This window comes from Haplochromis burtoni, unplaced genomic scaffold (assembly GCF_018398535.1).
Source record: "Haplochromis burtoni strain Fernald_Lab_line unplaced genomic scaffold, NCSU_Asbu1 Contig_14, whole genome shotgun sequence".
Taxonomy (NCBI): domain Eukaryota; kingdom Metazoa; phylum Chordata; class Actinopteri; order Cichliformes; family Cichlidae; genus Haplochromis; species Haplochromis burtoni.
Window position 1 is genome coordinate 2,334,928 of NW_024582375.1, and position 21,567 is coordinate 2,356,494.

The 21,567-nt window shown below is 39.0% G+C and overlaps 1 protein-coding gene across 1 annotated transcript; it reads left to right on the forward strand.

Moving 5' to 3' along the window:
• The first annotated feature begins 4,171 nt into the window (after positions 1-4,171).
• On the forward strand, positions 4,172-16,647 carry il17rel (interleukin 17 receptor E-like). The gene is made up of 18 exons (XM_005915677.3): positions 4,172-4,686; positions 5,987-6,014; positions 7,571-7,720; positions 9,472-9,578; positions 10,317-10,431; positions 10,759-10,803; positions 11,211-11,350; positions 11,748-11,819; positions 11,920-11,974; positions 12,090-12,253; positions 12,918-12,962; positions 14,036-14,093; positions 14,278-14,423; positions 14,992-15,051; positions 15,141-15,198; positions 15,656-15,763; positions 16,158-16,214; positions 16,311-16,647. Exons 1-18 carry the CDS (start codon positions 4,585-4,587, stop codon positions 16,430-16,432), a joined length of 1,632 nt encoding a protein of 543 aa, XP_005915739.1. The 5' UTR covers positions 4,172-4,584; the 3' UTR covers positions 16,433-16,647.
• The last annotated feature ends 4,920 nt before the right edge of the window (positions 16,648-21,567 follow it).

Below are 21,567 nucleotides of genomic sequence, written 5' to 3' on the forward strand. Positions count from 1 at the left end.
ATTAAATTGGTGCAAGAGTTGTAGGTTATAATGCCCACTGAGCCAATGAGGCCAAACTCAAGGAAGACCAACCAAAATTAATGAAATATTCAGTTGCAGAAAATTCCATAATTTGTCTTTTTTGGGGGGTTGGAATATGTTCAAAAGCTAGATTTCTGCATTCTGTCACACACACACACAGCTACATAAATGGTTAAGTGCATTCATGTGTTGAATAAACAAAGATTACATGTTAATGTTTTGTTAGTACCCTTATTTCATTGTGTTACATTTCACCCCAGGATATGTTACAACTAACCCAGACTATGGGGTTAATTGTAACATTTCACTCTTTGTGTTTGAGGCCATACCATGCAATGGGTAATTGTGCTGCAGAGAAAATAGCTGCACTATTTAATAGCCGAGACATGTAAATACTTTGCATTACATTTTGAATCCACTACCTTAAAAGAGCTCCAATTTACAGACAGAAATGTCAAAAATGTTACAACTATCCCCGGTCTCCCCTAATCGTGATAATATGTATTTGTATGTTTGTAATGTTGTGGCGTATAGGTAACCATGGTTCCTGTCCGTTATGTACTGCCAACTTCCACATTTATTGACTCTTTGTGTTTTGACAGCTGACTCAGTCGCACAGTCTGACAGCTCACGAGCCCAGCTGATCTCTCTCGGCCGCTCCTCCCCGTCTCACTATAAACACAGCGGAGGGAGACCATCATCAGTACATGAACACCATCAGCTGTTCTTACCAGCCTCGCAGCGCCGCCCCGTTGAGCCTTCTGCTCCACTCCTCCCCTGCAGCTGCGCCGGGGCCACGCCTCCGCCACAGGTCCATAGCCTCAGGTCTGCTGCACAGATGTTAGTTACTAAACCAAAATGGTCAATAAACTTGATGTGTTTAAATATTTCACGACATTTTCTTTTTTTCTTCTTTTTTAAGTGATACAGCTGATATTAGTCTGATGGACTGGTTTGGAGTACCCTGCTGCTTTCCCTGGGACATTCCTGTGTTCTCATTGCCTATATTTTAGAGTTTTAGACTACTGAGAGTATTATGTAGTTGACTTTTACTGGTTATTTACTTACAGTCTCTGTCATATTCTCTTGGGTATTGTGCAAAAGTCTCAAGCCCCTCATTTTTTATATTTTGCTTTCAAGGAAGAAAAATAATTTTGAGTAACAGCTCTCCAGGCTGTCAAAGGTTTTTCTTTGGATATTTGCCACTTTTTTTATCCCACACAAAAAGAAATTGTAATATAAAAGTATTGTACTGTGTATTTTACAGTTTTGTACTGTTTTTCTAGAATGTCATTGAATTTGCATAAATAGACTGTGATTTCACATTTCAAATGTAAAATAACATAAAATCACTGTAAATGTAATAAAACATAATTTTCTTGTTTTTTAAATATATTTTTTTTATAGGTAATTTCATTGTGTAATCACATTAAAATGTTCCAAATTTAATGTTTAAAAGCACTTGAAAAAGGCAAAATCACATGTAAAATTAGGGCAACAAACTGTATTGTCATTACTGAAAATAACCGTATTTTTGTGAGAAAGTTATTTTCAGTTATTTTCTAGTATTATTTTGGCGCCCCAGCTGCTGGAATATTACTGTTTTTTTTAGGATTTTATTTTTTTTAACAGTGCACTTATTCCCAGTTCAGTCTTTGTACTTGACCCTTTCTTTTCTCTTTTGTAAAACCACTCAAAAAGGCCTGTAACTCAAGGGATGAACCACTATAATGAGACAATTAATAAATTAAAACAACAACAACAAATCTTTATGCAAACATTGCAAGCATCAAAGTGGAAGGGCTGGAAAAAGTATGTAATGAGTCATATCACAAATTAAGTACCTCCTATGACCAGTTTTAATTCACTTTTCATATAAATAAATACAAACATGTATATAAATATGTAACTGTAAGTAATGGCTCACCTGCAGTACCTCCGTGGCCCAGCAGGAGGGCCCCAGCCCACACTTTGGGAATCAGTCATACACCTAACGTAGGCGTAGGGTCACCATTGGTTTTGACATCAGCTTCTACATATAAAATATATAGTGTGCAAGGATTTAGGTGTTCCAAAAAGCTACATATATGTCAATAATCCTGGCATGCTAGACTGTTTAGCAAATTTCATCCAGATTGATTTACTCATCTTGGGAGGACTTGGGCAAAATAAATATATACATTTGCTACGATTATCACTTTAAAATCCTGTATAAAATGTGTTGAGTGCAAAGGCTTGGACTCAAATGCAGTACACTGGAGAAATAAAGCCAATTTTTAACATTTATAGCACTGCTATTAAACCAACAGCACCAACCTTTGACCTGAGAGGGAAAAAGGTGTAACTACTGTAGTGTAATACACACCAAACCCCAGCAGATAGAGCTGTTACTCAAAAGTAGATGGGCCAGTTTAAGGATAGCCATGGAAGTCCGAATGGCTTTTTCGCAGTGTCAGGAAACACTTCAGTCTTTTATGGCTCTCCTGTTAAACAATGACGAGAGTTGTAAAGACATATTTCCCAATAAATGGATCTTAAACGCAGCTCTGTCATTCTTCTTTCATCAGATTTGCATTACAGTACCAACACTTTCATCGAGGAAGCTCAAACGATGTATGCAAACTAACTTTTTGTCTTTTGTTTTGTCCCTCATTTAAAGCCGCTTTACACCATTTGCAAGCAAATCTTGTTTGTATCTTCATTTGACTTCATTCAGTTTGGTGTGTTGGATGGTGATCGCCTACGCATCTCAGGCCAGTTTAACGCAATACTTGTCACAACGCAGCTTGATAATCTATTATTAGAGTCACGTGTGACTGGACTCATTGTTTTTATCCCCAAGGGGAAAGCGTGTTGTCTTGCCTTCGTGCCATAAAAGTGCTTGTTTTTAAGCCCACTGAGTCATGAGTCAGAGAAGTTAAAACTGAAAAAAGTCAGGTATAGTCAGCTTTAATTGTCTCACCGTCTCAACATTTTGATGACCTTAATCTTTGAAGTTATTTTATAACACAGCACTTAAAAGAAAGACAACACCTTACAGTAAAAATACAAAGAAAGGATCTGCTGTTCTCCCAGACGTTAGGTATAGCTCTTGTTTTGACCCATATTTAGCTGGACTATGATTCACTGCACTTAGAGCTATCAGATAACAAGGAATTAACGTGCATATGCTGGAAAAGCTGTAATTTCTTCTCCTTCCCAGTATTAACATTAGCAGGAAGTTTGCCTCAACAAGTCTCTTTCTTTATTCTCTAGCTCTGACTCCTCTGTGAAACATGCATGTTCTGATCTAACTGAGTTGTTATGAAACTCTGTAAGAACTAGAAGGTGAGTACATCCTCAGGGGAAAAAGCTATCATGTCACTTTTGATTCACTGCACCGAGTTAGAGCATTATAGGAGTTTTGAGGCCTGAAAAGTGTGTAGGCGTAATAGATTCTATGCAAAAACATGTGTAATTCATGCTTTGAAACTTAAAATAAATAAATAAAATTTAACAGATGATCAAAATTAAAATGTAAAGACAGTGATTGAGGTAAGGCGTGTAGTGACAACATCATAGTAGTTGCCCTCAGCAATACAGAAATTCAGCTAATTTGAGGACTCAATAGCAGATAAGCAGACATCCATTTGTCACAGGACTAGAATAATGTGCAATGTGTAAATGATTTAATATGCCAGCACATCCTTTCAGACAACTGGAAGATAAATAAATGACTAAGATAAAAATGGCAGTGTACGTGAGTGGAGCTTCCAAGTTCATTTTTATTCTGAGAACTGTGCCCAAATAAGGGAAAGCAACGCTGACCCAAGAGGAAGCCTATTTCATGCACTCAGGAGTGAAATATGAGGAGTTATTATTACAAAACATAATTATAGTGAAAGTATTTAAGAGGTCAGTCAGATGTTAAGAACAAGCTCTTCCCATAGTCCTCAAACTGCTTTACCTTTTCTAATATTAATACCCAGTCAGTAAAAGGGGACTGCTGCAACCACAGTAAAGGGGTTTCCTCTAGAAACTTCTTTTTTCAGAAATACACAATAGGAATTGAAGAAATTATGCAAAAAAAAAAAAGGGATGTGAAATTTTGCACCTTTCCAGTAAATCCTGTCACAGCATGTGGACTTTGGCGTGTGGGTGAGAGGATTGGTGACTGGGTTTCAGTACCATTTCCACATAATTCCAGCTCACTATAGTGTGACAGGTAAGTAGAAAGGTCCCAAAGAAGTTTTGTACAGTGAGGACATGGACTGTTTCAAAAAAAATCACATCTTGGAAAGTGCTGCTGAAGAGGAAAACCACTACTGGTTCTCATTCAGAGAGCCCCGCCTCCCACACAAAACAGCTGGAGCCCTTTAGTTCGCGCTACATGTTGGATATCATCACATCCAGGACACATCAAACCAGAGAACCTCAACATTCAACTACATCAAGCCCACATCTGAGTTTATCACTTAGCCCCACCTGGAAAAGAAAAAAAAGGGAAAAGATTAGAGAGTACAAGAAGAGGCACAGATTACAGGGACAGCAGAAAGAAGAAAGTGTCCACACCTGGCCAGTAAAATGATCCTGTGGGTTGGCTTGCTCCTGGTCCACTGCTGCTTGTGTCTGACTGGAGCTGGAGGAGAAAGCCCAGGACTGGAGACATGTATGAGGTGCTCTCAGGTAAAAGAATCAACAAGGATAAAATCACATTATCAGCTTATATTATTGTGTTCTATATTAACTTCTGATATTAGTCACTGCTGCTGATGAACTTGTGTAATAATACTTCTTAATATGCCAATTTGGCTGTTTTTAGTGAGTGAAAATAACAGAAATATACAGATGTTTATAATGAGTCCTGTACTCTTACAGCTGTGGTCATTACTGGGGCTGTGATCAAACTTAAATCTGATTTGTGATGATCCAATTCTAATCTCAAAGGCTCTTCAGTTCACATAGAATGAAAACACACGACAGCCAGTTAATGACACTCTGATTCACCTACTGGGAGACAGTTTTACAAAGCTACATCCTGCAAAGCCTCTTCTGCTGAGCTTTTGTTAAAGGAGGTAGTGATACATGCTTTGGTAAATATATCTAATCATTTACTGGAGCCCAAGGAGGAAACAACTGCAAATGTATCTGGGTGGAGGGTGAATAGTCAACACAACATGTTTACTCTTTTTCAGTGACCTGAACTTTACAAGCTTCATTTTCCTTCTTTCTCCTCCCTTGTCTTGCATGTGTACAGTTAAGATAAAGCTCTTTATCATTTGCAGGTTTCTACATGTGTAAGCGCTTAATAGTGTAACTCAGCACCTCGCTGTAGCAAGAAAACAATCGGTGACAGTCGGTTAAAATTCTGAAAGATGAATTCGAGATGTGTTTACAGTCAAAACATCATCAGGTTCTGTGAGGTATCTCACGGGTGGTAGATCAATGGAATTAAAAGATTTCATTTCTTAAAAAAACAATCCAACAAAAAATTCTTGGAACTATTGTTGGTTACAAATCACATTCCCCACAACATAAAAATGAAGGCACTGTTTATTCTGGCACAAGGATTTATGAAATATGTTTCATATACTTGACTGGTGAACGAGGATGCATTCCTTCAAGACCACAGTGAATCACATTCCTTCATTATTATTATTATTATTATTATTATTATTATTATTACTATTTATATTAACCAAAGACAACTGTGTTACAGTGCTCCAGCTGTGGGGTTAAACACACACACACACACGCACGCACGCACGCACACACGCACACACACACACACACACAGGCAGAGTCTTACCTGAAAGGAGCAATGAGGATGTAAAAACTCATTGTTGTCTGGGAATCCCCTGTCCTGCAGAGCTGCTACCTTTGTTCTGTTAAGAGTAACTTTATTGATGAAACTCCTACACAGAATTCACAGAAAAGAGCCTGCCATGAATCACTCTGTGTTTTCTCCTTTTCTTTCTTTTTGCAGGGACTTCACTGCAAGACCAAAGGAGGCTGTGAGTATAGACTTGTTGCCACTTTACACCAGCAGTCATGCATCCCCATTGGGTGTTTACTTGCACAATAACTCAGCTAATATCAGCCGACGAACAGGAAAAACTGATAATGCCTGCATTTGTTGCCTTTATATTTTACTGCATTGTTGCCAAAGCAACTGCATTCAGCATTTAACATAGAATTCAAGGCTGGGTTCAAAAGGTCTGTAAAACAACACAAAGACCATGCCTCTGAACTAAAGTGAGAAACAGTAACCACATTCAAAGATCTTTAAATGAACCCCACCCATAGCATTAAAACGATTTTTTCCTCCCTCACATGCTAAATAAGACCTGATAAAATCACGATAAGCTTGAGAAGCAGTGCACTGCTGCTATCTGTAATCTCTGCACAAAATACTGAGTGTAAGTGTAAAATGCTAAAGAGAAATTCAAATGCTTTGTATAGCAGATGGCAAAGGTGGGAACGCTGCTGTGGTTTGTTCTCTACAGTGTTGGGAAGGTTACGTTTAAATGTATTCCACTACAGATTACAGAATACATGCCCCAAAATGTATTTTGTAATGTATTCCGTTACAATACTCAATGACAGTAACGCATTCGGAATACTTTGGATTACTTAATATATTAACAAGCTTTTTACAACTACATGAATGTGATTTATTACTATTACTGAAGGTTACTCGCCATACCAATACCGACCAGATTTTTAAATCTTAATATAAAATGAGTAACAGTAGGGTGGACATTAGGTCAGGCTGCAGTTTTTGCAGCGATCTCGTATAGTAAACTATTCCGCGCGTATATAAAACAGGTCCGCGGCTCTGAACCATAGTAAAGGGACCTCTGGCAAATACATCAGGTTCATGTCGGGCTCGTAGCCGAAAACTATCTTTTCTTTGTTGTCTGGGTCAACTTTGCGAGAGACAGAGAGAGGCGTTGAAAGGCTGCTTCAACGGAGGAAAACACGAACACAGTGTTCAGTCGAGTCTTAATTATTTACTTACAACTGGACTACCCTGCCCATGAGCCTACATTCTTTAGGGTTATGTCTGTAACACTCTGCCTATTGCTTTCATATTACATGATTTTTTGAATAACATTAAAAAAAATAATTCTTCACGTCATTATGCAAGTAGGGGTGTCACGGGCCGCGAGATTGAGACACAGGCAGTAGAGCGTCTTAATGCGTCTCTTGTTTGGGTTTCCGCCTGCGTGGAATTACCAAAAATAGAGAGGGGACAGTCTAACATATGAAATAGGAAAAGACCGCCATGTAATCCATTTATTTCAAAAAGTAACTGAATACCACCTTTTAAACGGTAACTGTAACGGAATACAGTTACTCATATTTTGTATCTTAAAATACGTAACGCAAGTACATGTATTCCGTTACTCCCCAACACTGGCTCTCTATAAGTAAGTAACAGCATACTTCAAAGATCCTTTTACCCACATTTGGTACACAAAATCCACACCTTCATTTTCCTCACAAATCGCACAGTGTAACTTTTTCGTTTTTTAAAAAATATTTCTCTGTCCCCGTTGCTGTGCAGATTCATTTCCACGTCCATGCGAGAACCCCGCCGAGAGTCTCAACACCTCCACCGTGTTCCACAACGTCAGCCTTTCCACGGTCATGAAGTGTGAGAGGATGCAGAAGTGCTCGCTGCGGCTCGGAATCAAAGCAGTGGTGCAAATCGCTGGTGCGTAAGTGTGATGGCTTAAAATAGATGGTCCCATATCTGTTTGTATAAAATGCATGTGCTCAAAAATGGCAACAGTTTTTACAGGGCAAGCAATGAATGAAAATCTGTTTGGGTGAACAGAGGTTTGCTTTGGCACAGGGTGTAGTCTTTGACTTCTCTCAGTCTTATAGCAATGCGAAATTACTGAACCACTGTCTCAGTGTGTCACCCTATTAGATTATTTAGTTTGGCCGCTTATTAAAAGCAGCTATTATAGTATTAAAATCCACTTACACTTGAGCTCCATGTTGCAGTGTTTAGTTTGGCACCAAATCATTTTCCATGTACAGTTTACCATCCAGGTTGCTTTTCCCACTTTTTCTTCCTTTATGTCCCACCTCCCAAAGCCCCTGTTATCCACTTATGCTATTGTACTATTTTTAGACAGTTTTCTGGATTTCTTGCTTTCAAAAGATAATCTCACTTTCAATCAAAGTGACTAATGCTGGCATTTCAACTATAACATTTCATTGTCTCAGTGTATCACCCTGTGTATGCACACTGTGTGTGGTCTTTTTCTGCGCTGGAGCACGATGCTTTGGCGCCAGAGGCAGTCAGCTTAAGTGGGTTTCCAAAGTGATTTATCTAAGTTCACATGAAAACATGCCCAGAAATCACATTACTCTAATCCCAGTAATGCTTTGATGCTTTTAGCGTACCTGCTTGTTTGATGTCTTGCGAGGAGTCAGTGGACGGCCGATGTCACACTAATCTCTACATGTTCAGTGTGGTGTCTTTGTCTTCTTCACTTAAAGCAGCCTACTTCCTGGTATGGGCTGTACATTTCAGATGTGACTGCTGTTAAAACAGTACACCGGAATTTCTTTTGATACTTGGAAGTAATTGGGAGGATTCGGCATTGTTAATTAATGCTTTCAGAATAAAGCCAAACTGTTTGTTAAACCACAAAATCTTCTTTCTGTTTTCACAGAAGACATAGGTGTGGTGAATCAGTATATCTTAAGGGAAACTTTGACAAAGAGGTGCTGAGTGACTGAAGTTATCGCCTGTAATTAATTAAGTTATACATAGAAGGACTTTTTAGTTGTTTTTGGAGGACAATCATTAACTAAACAGAGCCCATGCCTCTGTCCTAACACACTCATGCCAACAGATACATGGCACGTGATATTGTTTAATTTCCTCCATCTGACCAAGGTCATTATTCAGTTGTTTTCTTTTCTCCTTATTCAAAACGTCCTTAACAAGGAAGCGCCAAATGGAACTCTTGGGGTGTAGTCAACTCAACCTGAAAACTAATGATGTTAGAGATGATAATCACAGATGACACACCTTAAAGGCATTTGCTGAAGGAAGTCACATTTTATAAAATGCTACAAGCTTCCATGAAAAAACTTCTGCTTTTGCATGGTAAACATGCCAATTGACACTTCATGTTCCTGATAATGCTGACAACCCATACAGTCTGATAAGGTTTACACAGGAAGACACATTGTCAGACACATCCATCCGTGTGCACAGCGTAATACAGTAAACCTGGTAGATTTCCAGACTATCTGTCTTGGAATTGAGGAAACCCTTTGCTCAGAAAAAAAAAAGTACCTAAATAACTTCTTCCTGTATGGCACCTAAAACAGTGCCAACCTGCACCAAAATCAACCATTTAAAAACCTTTTGAATGGCTAACTGGCTGGTGCTGGTTACTGCTACAGCAACTTCAAAACATATTCTGGTTTATGTTTCCACAGACTCCATCCACGGCGTATCCTTTTGTATCACAACCGCAGGGAGGATGACGGGGTGCAGAACCTTTAGCTTCACAAGGGCATCAAGAGAAAGGATGTCTGGACTGCAGGTAAAATCCCTAGCACAACTGGCATCGCTGGGTGTTTGTGGGACATTAATTAATCCAGAGTGTTATGCTAGAGTGGCTTTTCTGTGAAATATGCTGTGTGTGCCTTCCTGCCCTCTTTTGTCTTTCCCTTCCCGCAAATCGGGGAGTTTGCTGATGAGGCAACTCTCGATGTCCTTCGGGTTCCTCTCGTCTTGCGGTCAGGAAAAATACATGACCTTTTTCCACACATCTGGGAGATCCCATTTGCTCTTAAAGGTCACTGGAAAACTGACTCATATGCCATCGTAACCTTCACAAAGGTTACGGAGCTCAAAAGCCTTCCCCAGCTGATGCCCACGATGGTGGAATCGGTGTGTCACATAAACTGTAAACAGAAAGATCATCAAGCATGATAATGTTTTGCGACATACCAAAATTTTGATTGCTGCCGGGTTTGTGGCGTGTCCTCTTTTCGCGTTTAGAGCCACACCCCACTTTGTAGATGATTTTGTAAAATGAAAACAGTGACAGAGGAAATAAACAGTTCAATGTGGTTAGCATCACCGTGCCTATGAATATTTCCATAGTCTAGCTGGCGTCTTCAGGTCTCTCATGAAGACACAACAGTGGTCCGGCCAGGCTAACTGGCTTTCCAACTGCTTCTGAAATGGATATGGTCATTTCAGCATATTTCTATACGGCGCAGCGTTTAACAGACATGTGACAGCTTGTGTGCTTTTACCTGCCTCTTTCCTGCAGGTTGAAATTGAGAACAACTGCACTGAAGTTTCTCCAAACCAACAAGTGCAAGTAACAGTGACAACAGTCCCAAGTTACTGTGGAATGACCTGGACCAGCACCTATCATACTCCAGGTAGGATTACATGCACTTTGTCCATGTGTTTGCATAATTATGCAAACACAGACTCAAGGGCATATGACTGTAACCATGGGTAACTAATAAACAGTGTTACACAACCAGCCCTGCCAAGTATTTCCTTGTAACTGGTAGAAAAAAACAGGAAACCTCGTAGTGCGTTCCACTGCTCTGCAATGAAGAATGTCAGTGATTCAAAGAGTGTAAATATCATAAGTGAGTACTGTGTAAAAACTACTCCCACATGCGTGATGACACGTGAATGACAGGAATTTATTTACGCATGAGTTGTTTCTTTTTTAAGTGCTTCACTTTTCTCAACAGGATGCAGTCATGAAGATTTTAGAAGACATGTTCCGGAGTGCATCAGTAAGTGTAAATATGCTCGGGATCTGCTTTCTCCTTACATGTTTTAGTTAATGCAGTGGAGTGAAATAAAATATCAAATATGCAGTATATATGCATTTTTAGGGCTTGTCCTCTTCTCCTCACCCCAAACCGGTTGCCCTTCTCTGAGCCTAGTTCTTCTGGAGATTTCTTCCTGTTAAAAGGGAGATTTTCCTTCCTGCTGTTGCCTCATAGAGGGTTGTTTGATTGTTGGGGTTTTCTCTGTGTTATTGTAGAGTCTTTACCTTACATTACAAAGCATCTTGAGGTGAATGCTGTTATGATATGTATATAAATATATATGTAATATGTATATAAATAAAATGTAACTGAATTATTCAACTGGACCTTTTTGTTTTAATTGTCGGACTGTTTCACGTCTCTTTCAGCTGGCAGACTGTCGTACAAAGTAAACCCAGACAAGAAGGAGCTGAGCGTAAATGTTTCAGACATGCTCAACGATCACAACTATCACCTCCGACTCTGCCGAAAGGATTTCATCTGCTCTGGCACAGGGGCTTATATGCTGGTGAGACTCTTATTGGAATAAATATGAATGGAATCAGTGCAATTATTTGTGTTCTTCAATAATATGAATATATATAAAGTGAGAGATGGGGTAATGTTCCATTATGTGACAGTTCAAGAAAAGCGTAACAGGTCTAAGCCACACTTGTGGACTTTCCTCCTCAAGTGAGTCATTGGGTTATTCCCTGTGTGATTCTAAATTTAAATGTACTCACTCAATAAACTGCTTAACGATCATATAACTGACAATCAGGACAGCGCAGTATTCCCTGAACAAAGGGGCAACTGAAACAGTAAGGATCAAAAGTCAAAATGTGCACAGTGTACACAAGAACCATCATTAACTGCCACCCAGACAGTCATTCCACAAATAATCAAAAGCTGTTCTCGTTTTCTAGATAAAGAAGGAGCAACCCATAAAGAGTGCCACCTTCCCATACTCTCGACCTTTGCCCTGCCTCTGCATTGAGGTAATGCTATGACTCACACTCCCGGTCTTTAATCACGGTTTCAGCTTCTGCCATAAATTCCACAAAAGACCTTCAATAATCACTGATAAATTCATCACAGGGCTGGTCAGCGGTGATGGACGCCCCAAGAGTCCAGGTCTGCCCGTTCAAAGACCGTGAGTCCCATTGTTCATTCAAACAGATGACAAAATTGCCAGCGTGTGCTGTAGCATTTGAAAGCTGACAATGTATCATAACCATCCAAAATCCTATGACTTCGTTCGCCTGCAGGTGTTGAGGAACTGTGGTTTGGAATCACCTTTGATCCACTGGAGGAGACTCTGTTATGGGAGCCTGCTTGCCCAATTACAGCTACGGCTGCATTGTGTCAGATGAGAGATGATGGCATCTGTGTGGATTTGCCACATTCCTCCCAGAATGTTACCAGAGAAAAGGTACACACCTTTTGGATATTTATAAAGGGAGCTTTCTTAAGCTTGGTTATCCTTACAAATCGCTTAAGTGTAATTAAGCCGATGCCCTTGTTAGGCAACATTGCACATGAGCACACACATACAAGCCAGAACTCTCACTCAGTTTACGAAGAGGCTTGACAGAGGTTTGAACAACCTGAAAGTCAGGTGCCTGGTTGTATCTGAGAGATGAGTCACAGAAAATGCAGAAAAAATGCAGACACGTCAGCTTGAAGTGAAAAATCATGACTGATCTGATTTCAGATGTAGCTTGTAGTTGCAGTTGTAACCTCTTTAAAAGGTGGAAGCCTCAAACGATCACATAAAAGTACATAAAAGTACAACATAAATGTTGAGCTGTGTTTCTTGTTTATATAAGTCAAGCCAGACCTACATATAAAGTATATCGGGAGAATGAAGGGAAACCCTAAAGGAGTCCTTATTTTGACACAAGACATTTAGGCTGAAGGGATACTTGGGAAGACTTAGGCAGATGCTTCACTTGAAAGACAAATATAGCTCTTTGAATCTAAACACAATATGAGTCACCCAGGCTAATGATTTAGGTCATCACTTGTGTAACTGCAATTCTTTATTTAGAAGAACTTGTGATTCATTCACAAATACTTCTTTAATGCTTTTTCAGATAGCATTCTCTAAGGTGGATCCCCATGATAGAGTGTGCGTCAAGGTAACAATCTTTCTTTTGCTCTTTTCATTCCACAAATTTCACTAGGGCATGTCAACTTGATACGCTAGCAACAGTGAAACAAACAAAACCGTTTTTTTTTTTGCTTTCTGTATTTGATTACAAAATGACCTTTGCACAACGTTAGCATAATGCAACTCAAATATCAGAACTGACCTGACAGTTCAGATGACTGAGATCATCTTGGTAGAGTGTGACATCTTTAAAAATGCTAAGATTGAGAAGATATATTTAATTTCTAGGTCAGTGTGTGACATTACTGCTGTAAGTTGGCTTATTAAGCTAGCTGACTCATTATGGAAATACTCTATGGCTATCCTAATAGCATGCTATGTGCCATGTTATGTTTTAATTTTATCAGGATTTTATCAAGTTCTTTCTTGTCACTTGGAAGTCATTTCGAAATCCGTAGTTATTTTGAGCCATTACCTAAACTAACGTATATTCTGATGGTCCCTGGTACTTAATGGCTGCACGTATAGAATTAACAACCAAATAGGCTTAAAAAGCTGGATAATGATACCATGATATCATCGTTTACTCTTCTGATGCCATGAGTTTGTCATTTTTGCTATCATTTTTAAAAAACAAAACCAATATGCCCACTGACATTCTCCGGCTCAGAAAGCTAGCGACAATCCAGGTCACAAACACTCAGACAAGGAGGCTCTAATTATCCATACCCTTCATTACAAAAGCAGGAAACTGCCTACAAGAAGCAATGCTGCTGGGTTGCAATTCTTACACATGCAAGTTTTTGCATTTGCACTAACTCAGTAATAAACAACATGTATTTATTTAATACTAGAGTTCTTGTTATTATTATATCAGCTTCCTGTTATTGGCTCAATAACAGGAAGTTGTGATCAAATCTGCATTTCAGAAGTGAGAGTTGCGTCCTAAACGCAAAGCAGAAGTATCATTATTAGACTGTTGAACTATTTTCTATGGGTGTGCAACAATGATTTTAGTAAGCTCTCTACTAACTAAGAGTAATGTGTTTGATACAACAGCTCGATGAAGAATGCTCAAAAATGTTATTCTGTCTTCATCAGTTTACTGCAGGCTCTCAGTCCTGGACCAGGTGCCCCTTTGCTGATGGGAGACTCCAAGGTGTGACTTATTATTTTCTTCAAATTTTTGCTAATTACATCATGAGTATTTTTTGCGATGCTCTGATGGTCTATGGCAATGTATTGACCCTACTGTGTTCACATGTTCTATAATGGATGTCTGTAATGATGATAATAATCTTTATGCATGGTCGTGCTGTATGATGATATCTTTAAAAATTCAGCATGGGAGTTGGTTACAACAAGAACAGAGGGGCATGAAGAAGTGAAGATGCTGTCACAGATCTCTGCAAACTTTTCTGTGGAGTTGTGCGTGAAGTCCGAGGGATCCCCTGAGTGTCAGACCATTGAAACACACAACGTGCAGGTGGTAGGTGCAACACATTCCCAGCGCAGACGGCACTTTTTAGAAAAATAGAAACATATCTTGTTGCAGATTTCTTCGACAGAGTTCTAGCTCATCATTAGATCTGATGAGTCTAAGTAAGAGTGGCAGAACAAATGTCTGTTCGCTCCCTGCATGCAATAAACTTTTGCCCTAAAACATCCTATGTGTGCAGTTTTTTTTTGAAGCAGCCTGCCACAGCACGCTTACACAGATTGTGTTCCAACTTTTTGTCGTACATGATCCCTGTTTATTGCATGTTGCCTTTTTCGTTGCTAGGAAACTTCACATTTTCTTGAAGGTGTCGTGACTTTTAAAAGTTATTTGCTATCAACAGAACAAAAAAGGTAGTAATTACATCTTTTACAATACGCTTTCCAGCAATCAAAAGGGATCTGTCAACAGATTAGCAAGACCTAGTGTGCAACAAGATATCTTTCTCCTGAACGCATCATGGTTATTATCACATCAAAGAAACAGGAAAAAACAGAAACCATGACAACTTCCATATCGCCTGCAGGAAAAATTTCATATCTTTTGTCTTTTTTCTCAGGAGAAACAAAAAGCTGTTGATTTAAACCTGAAAGGGGCGTCCTGCAACTCATGTCTTCAGGTATGTTTGTGTAGTAGATCCTTTGACTTCTTTGCACTTCCTATTTAAAAAAAGACTGTTGCTTTAATATATCATTTTTATTTGCACAGATAAAAAGGCTTGATGTGGAGTATGCTGCCACAGTCATCCACTGTCTGAAGCTGTGCAGTAAGTATGATTTCTGCTAGAGCTGCTTCCCATTAAAATACGTTCTGCTCTTCATTTCTGCTTCAGTCCTGTGTAGTCTAACCAAACTTTTCCTTTACTATTTTTCTCATAAAATTTTGTAAACCTTAGGCGATGCACCAGTTTTGAAATGTAAACAGTTTCCAGTACAGTAACACAGCTTGCGTTTATTGCCATGGGAATTCTGAGGTGGTATAATTGCAAATGCATGTGCATCTGAAGTTTGGTGTCTTGGCATCATTTTGAAAAATAAAAGGATGCTTTGTTGTGCATGCAATGCTTAATGATACTATTATGTTCAAGATGAAAGGTTCTGTGGAAAATAAGAAGTACCAGTTTTTCCTTTACATATAATTGGGGATTCAGTCATGTGAGAAAGTGCAGAGAGCAAGATGCAAACCAGATGGATCATCTAACAAACTGTAAATTTTCTTTGCAGGTGACTCATCACCTCTTCGTTCAGACTTGACCTGGGTATTTGTGCTGACTGGTGTTTGCCTCTTTGGAGTAATATGTGTCACTCTGGTGCTTCATGTCCTATTAACAGGTAGGTTGAAAAGTTATTTGGCTAGGTGTCAGGCTACCATTTTATTTTATTTGGGGACATACTGTGATGTAGGCCCTTTTCCAGTGCCTGCCCATCAAACTCAAAGATTTTGCAGCGTGCTCTGGCTTCGTGTTTGACTCTTTGCAAGGGAGTAAATGCTGAGTTTGCCTCAGTAAACTAGGCTGGTTAATAATGTCCTAATGTTAACACTCATTTCTAGCTTTTCCTTTCCATCTTAGATGTTTGATTATTCAAATTTGCCTTCCTCTCTTTATGGATGGATAGACAGCAGCATCCAATTGCAATCGGCCGACATTTGAATGAAAAGCAGCCACGGAGTTTGTCATTTTATTGATTTGCTTCCTCATCACATTTCCCCCGTCTTCTATTTTAGTGCATCGGAGAAGGAAGCAGAAAATAACCGGAGTCCGTAACGGTGAAAAGCAAATAGGTACGATTATGACTTCATTTGCTTAACCCATACCATACAGATTTTCTTTTCTTTTACCCGTGCGCATATCTTAGCATATTTCCTGTTTTGTTGCAGATCCCCCTCCCACCTGTCTGGTGTCTGTGTTACAAACTCAGCCGGTTGTCCACGGTGGGGTCTTCATACCTGATTCACCGCAGTGCGGAAACAACGAGAAGGCCAACTTACTCTCTGAATGACCAAAGTGTGAGGCATAAAGATGTTACAAAAGCAACTAAGTTCTCTGTTGAATTCAGTATATAATTGTAGGCACTGACATTTCAAACGGTATGTAGCTTTCTGCAGAGGTGCTGGTTTGTATGCTTGTTCTAGTTACTGGCTAATGTATTTTGTGTGGTTGTGTTTGTTTGGGAGAAAGTTGTTTTAAAGGTAAAATTTCATTTAATCTTGCAGCTACAAAGGTTTTTGTTTCAAAATGTTTATTTTCAATAAAAAAGGCAAAATACAAAATGCTGTTTTAATTATTGTTTAAATGCACCATTATTATATCATTTAACCCTATTTTTTCACAACATTGTTTTCGTCAAATCTAATATAATCGCAATACATTTGCATTAAAACACTTGCAGTCATTAACACCGACTTCACCTCAACACCAAAAGCTTACAAGCCTTATACTTTATTTTGCTGCTCCATATCTATTTATGTCCTTACAGTTTTATAAACACTTTGCTCTTTATGTTCAGCAGCTGTTTCCCAGTTTTCAGTGAAAGTTTCCATGTCACTGCTTGTGCACCTGCTCACATGAGCCAGAGCTGCTGATAGCTGTGTTTCCTTTTAACTTTAATCCAACTTCCTTCAGCGAGGAAAATTTCCATTCACCTAGAAAATATATTTTGATTCACTTGGAGTAAAAAAACAAATCATCAACACATTACCTGATGATGAGCATGTCAATTACTTTCTTATTAGATGTACTATAATTGCCATGTATATAAAAACCATAGATAAAACACCAATGCAACTTTTGAAATGCATCACTTTTTATGGCAGCCCACATTTTGTTGCTCTACAGCCAAAAACTGGTTCATCAATTACATTTTTAGCTCCAGGTACTTTTTCAGTCTGTCAAAACATGCAGGCTGTTGCACCATGTCATCTTGAATTGTAAGTAAGGTAATTAATATTTCCACATCAATGAATCTCGGCTGTGGTTAAAAACACAAATAAACAAAAAGGCCGAGTGATGTTTCTACATGGTAATGGAAAAGCACTGTTTCTGACATTTTAACGACATGCGCTCATTATTTTTCATATCTAGATAGCATGTTGCAGAAAGGCAAGTATAGACATCCTCTCACTCCCAACCAAATAGATTAAAAAATACCACTGTGACTCTGCGCTTTTATTCTTTTACATGCTATGGCAGCCTGAACATAAAGTATCAAAGGTAACAGAACTTATTCTATAGATAAATGTTCCTCATCAGTGTATATGGGTCAATGTTACTGTTATATAAAGTCATATGTTTGTATTGTGGTTGTCTGGTGAGTGCCGCAACTTTTTCACCTATTCAACCTGCCTGTTTTGCTAAACTGGACATTATAGGAGCTAATGCTTCCTCTTTAGGGCTTTATTTGATAATGTGCTAAAGAAGAGGAAATGTTTTCACACTGCGCCCTAACTCTTCCACATTATATATATTGGCTAAGATAAGCAAAAGGAAACATATCTGTTATATAATAATCAGTTCAATTCAATTTTATTTATGACACTAAATTGCAACAAAATTGGCTAGTAAATACCCTAAAATAATGCCAAGGCTTTTTTACTGGCTAATGCTAACTTTGTTTCCATACGCTTTCACTCTCAGCGCAGAAATCAGAGCCAGTGTCAGCTTGTCTGGCATGTTCGTCTCCCATCAGATTCCTGTTGAAGAACAGCCAGAAAATGCTAATGGCCTCTCATACACCCAAAACACTGGCCTTGTATAAGTGAAACTGGAGTCATTAGGAGTTAATTCTGGTTCTAGAGATAGCTGCGGTGACCAGATGGCATTATTGTAAATGATGGCTGCAAACAGTTTGAGAGCATGAGCTTAATGATACTATTATTTTCTTAAGGACATTACTTTCTTCTGTCCATTTTCCTCAGCATTTTTAAGGACAAATAATGCTGAGATATGCCAAGTTTTCAACTAATAGGAAAATCGCTGTTTGGAAAAATTTTATTTTAACCTGTCAAACCTGTTATGGTTGGCTTTTTTCCATTGAAGATTCAACTAAGTGAATAGAAACAGGTGATATGGTTTTGTAACAGGATGCTAGTAACAAAATACTCAAAGGATCCAATTTAAAATTAGTCCTTTGTTGTTGTTCATGCGTAGGCGCAACATTGATCGAGTTAGATGCTGTGTTTTTTCCTCCAGTCATTCATAGGTCAAAGTTAAGTGGCTTAAAAAAACAAAAAACACATTCCATTGAAAAGGAAGATACAAGGAAATGACAAGCAGCCAATGTAACAAGAAAAAAACGTTGCAAGACCTTCAGAAAACTATTGCTCAATATCCTTTTTCAAGTTTCTTTCTGTTGGGTCTGTCTGGCACAGACCCACCGCTGGAACGAGACAATTCTACTACAACGGCACAAAGCACTGGACACCAAGCAGAGCTCTTTGTTTGATCTCGTGCACGAGGGAGAGAACTGTGACCTGCTGGTACGAGGAGTCCTGTGGTCCACCTAAACAAAGGGCTCTTAAACTTACACAGATACAGAGTAGGTGTCCTCTCATCGTATAAATCAGTAAGAGAAGGTACGACCTCTCTCATGAGCTTAAGATGTGTGTGTATCCCAGAGTGCTCTGGGAGGCACACAGAGTCTTTGCAGACTGCTAAGGATTAGACCTCTATCATTATGCAATCGATTATAAAACTCTAAGAATATGAGTATATATTTCTAAGTATAAATGACAGTTCACAATTTAAACCTAACACTTTCTTGGCTTATGGTTGGAAACAAAATACAAAGAAAAGATTGGTGGGTCAAGAATTTTGTACAGTACTATAGTAGATTTAACAGACCTATCAAACACCCCCTTCCCAAAATCTCTACCTAAATGAACATAAAAACATAATGGAAAGGATTGCCTTTTGATTAAATTCCTTTATTTTAGCATTATGCAATCCTGTTATTCCAACTTAGTTAATCTACGTATTTACTGCAGTTGAGTCCAACTTAATTTAATTGAGTTGATCCAACATATCCAAATTACATTAGTCCTGCAAAAATACTTAATGCTAACAGAAAGTAATTTATCAAGGTGGAAATCCTGTCCATGATTATTTTAAGTTCAATAGAGTTATTCTCTATAGTGTTCAACATAGTCTAGAGCAGGGGTGCCCAATCCCGGTCCTCGAGAGCTACTGTCCTGCAGCTTTTAGATGCATCCTTGTTCCCACACACCCGAATCAAATGAATGGCTTGTTATCAGGCCTTTGCCAAACATGATGGCATGCTGAAGAGGTAATCAAACCATTTGATTCAGCTGTGTTGGAGTAGGGATGCATCTAAAAGCTGCAGGATAGTAGCTCTCGAGGACTGGGATTGGGCAGTTCTGGTCTAGAGTCTGGTTAACATAAAACTTGTCTCCTTATCAGGGTCATGGGGGCAGGGGAGGCTGGAGCCTATCCCAGCTGTCAAAGGGTGAAAGGCAGGATACACCCTGGACAGACAACCATTCACGCTCACGGGCAATTTAGAACCATTCATTAACCTAACTCCGTTAACTGCATTGGCCAGTGCTAACCACTATGTAGCTCTTTCTCTCAGATATGCCTGGATTCCCTAGCAATGTTATTGTCATACTACACTTTTAATTTATACTGGAATCAGTATAAATGATATGATAGTCCTTTTAGCCACAGCCTCGCATTCTTGTGTCACAAGGACCAGAATGTGCTTCTGTTAACATGTGAGCCTTGGTAAAAGTTAGCCAACTGAATGTTTTGTTTACTTAACAAGTCTGAGGCCGGGGCTTGTTTTTGTCAGAAAACACCCAACCTTGACTGCTATAGTTGTTCATAGTACAGGCTTCTATAGTATTAATGGTGTGTATATACGAATGGCAACAAGCATTAATAAAGCATTAATAAAGAACATTAACATTAGCTCTCTTTCAGCTTGTATAAGGCTTCTTAGATTTTAAGTAGAAGACGTCAGCATTACCTGTTTGTCTAAATCTTGGAAATTTCCTGTCTCCCTGCTAATGTCTGAGAAAAAGTGAACAACTTTGTCTTGTGTGATTACTGAAGTGAAACCTGGGGGAGGTGCCGTAGTGTGGGTCAACTTCACTGCTGATTTATTTCACATGCGAAGCAACCACAAGTTTAGGTGGTGACACATCATCCGTTCAGATTTGTGTTAGTGGGATCTTCCTTAGTTTTTCAGCTGGACAGTAACCCAGAACACATCTGTAATGTTATCTGACAGTGACGTAAACTCACACGGTGATTCATCAGCACTCCTGATCTCTCCCAGTGGTGCGAGCTATGCATATCTGACTCAAATAGTGTGGTAAGAGTTAGAAGGCAGACGGAAGAAAAAGTATAAGGAATGTGCTCATTCAGCTAGTTAAGACTTTCCCAGCTGCCTCAGCCTGGCTCTGTTGCAGCCTTATTCCTGTCAAAAGGGAGTTTTTCCTTCCCACTATTGCCTAGTGCTTGCTCATAGGGGATGATCCGATAGTTGGGATTTTCCATCTAATACTGCAGGGTCTTCACCTTGCAGTATAAAGCGCCTAAAGGCAACTGTTGCGGTTGTGATTTGGTGGTATCAAAATAAAATTGAAATGAAGGTAACATGAAATGAATTAGGATGGTATTCACTTGTAGGATGACACAGACACATTGCTCATGTCAGCAATTGTGATAAATATTATTGAAGCTGTTAACTAGGGACATTCTTCAAATTTTTTTTTGTATGTATCAGAAACCATTTAAAGAAAAGCTGTGGTTCCATCCCATATTTATAAAGCCATGGCAAAACTCTTCTAGGAGCACTTTGGCTTTTGTTTTAACAAGCTTGACTTCTGATTCTTAAAGATTGTCTGGAAAGCAGCCAAACATCCTGGACAGCTATGATAATAAAAAAGTTTCTGTTGTAGTGACACTTGTCTGTACTACCCAAATGTTTCTCGAACTTCCTTGTGATTTACATACGCAAATGACAAAACAGTACCAGTAACAGAACAGAGCCCTCTCTGTGCAATACTTACACCGAAAGTCATATACGATAGTCATATATCCATCCTGTGGAAACGATTAGACACACAAGGAACTTGGTTACATTAAAAGGCTACATGCACTAGTGTTTTCATT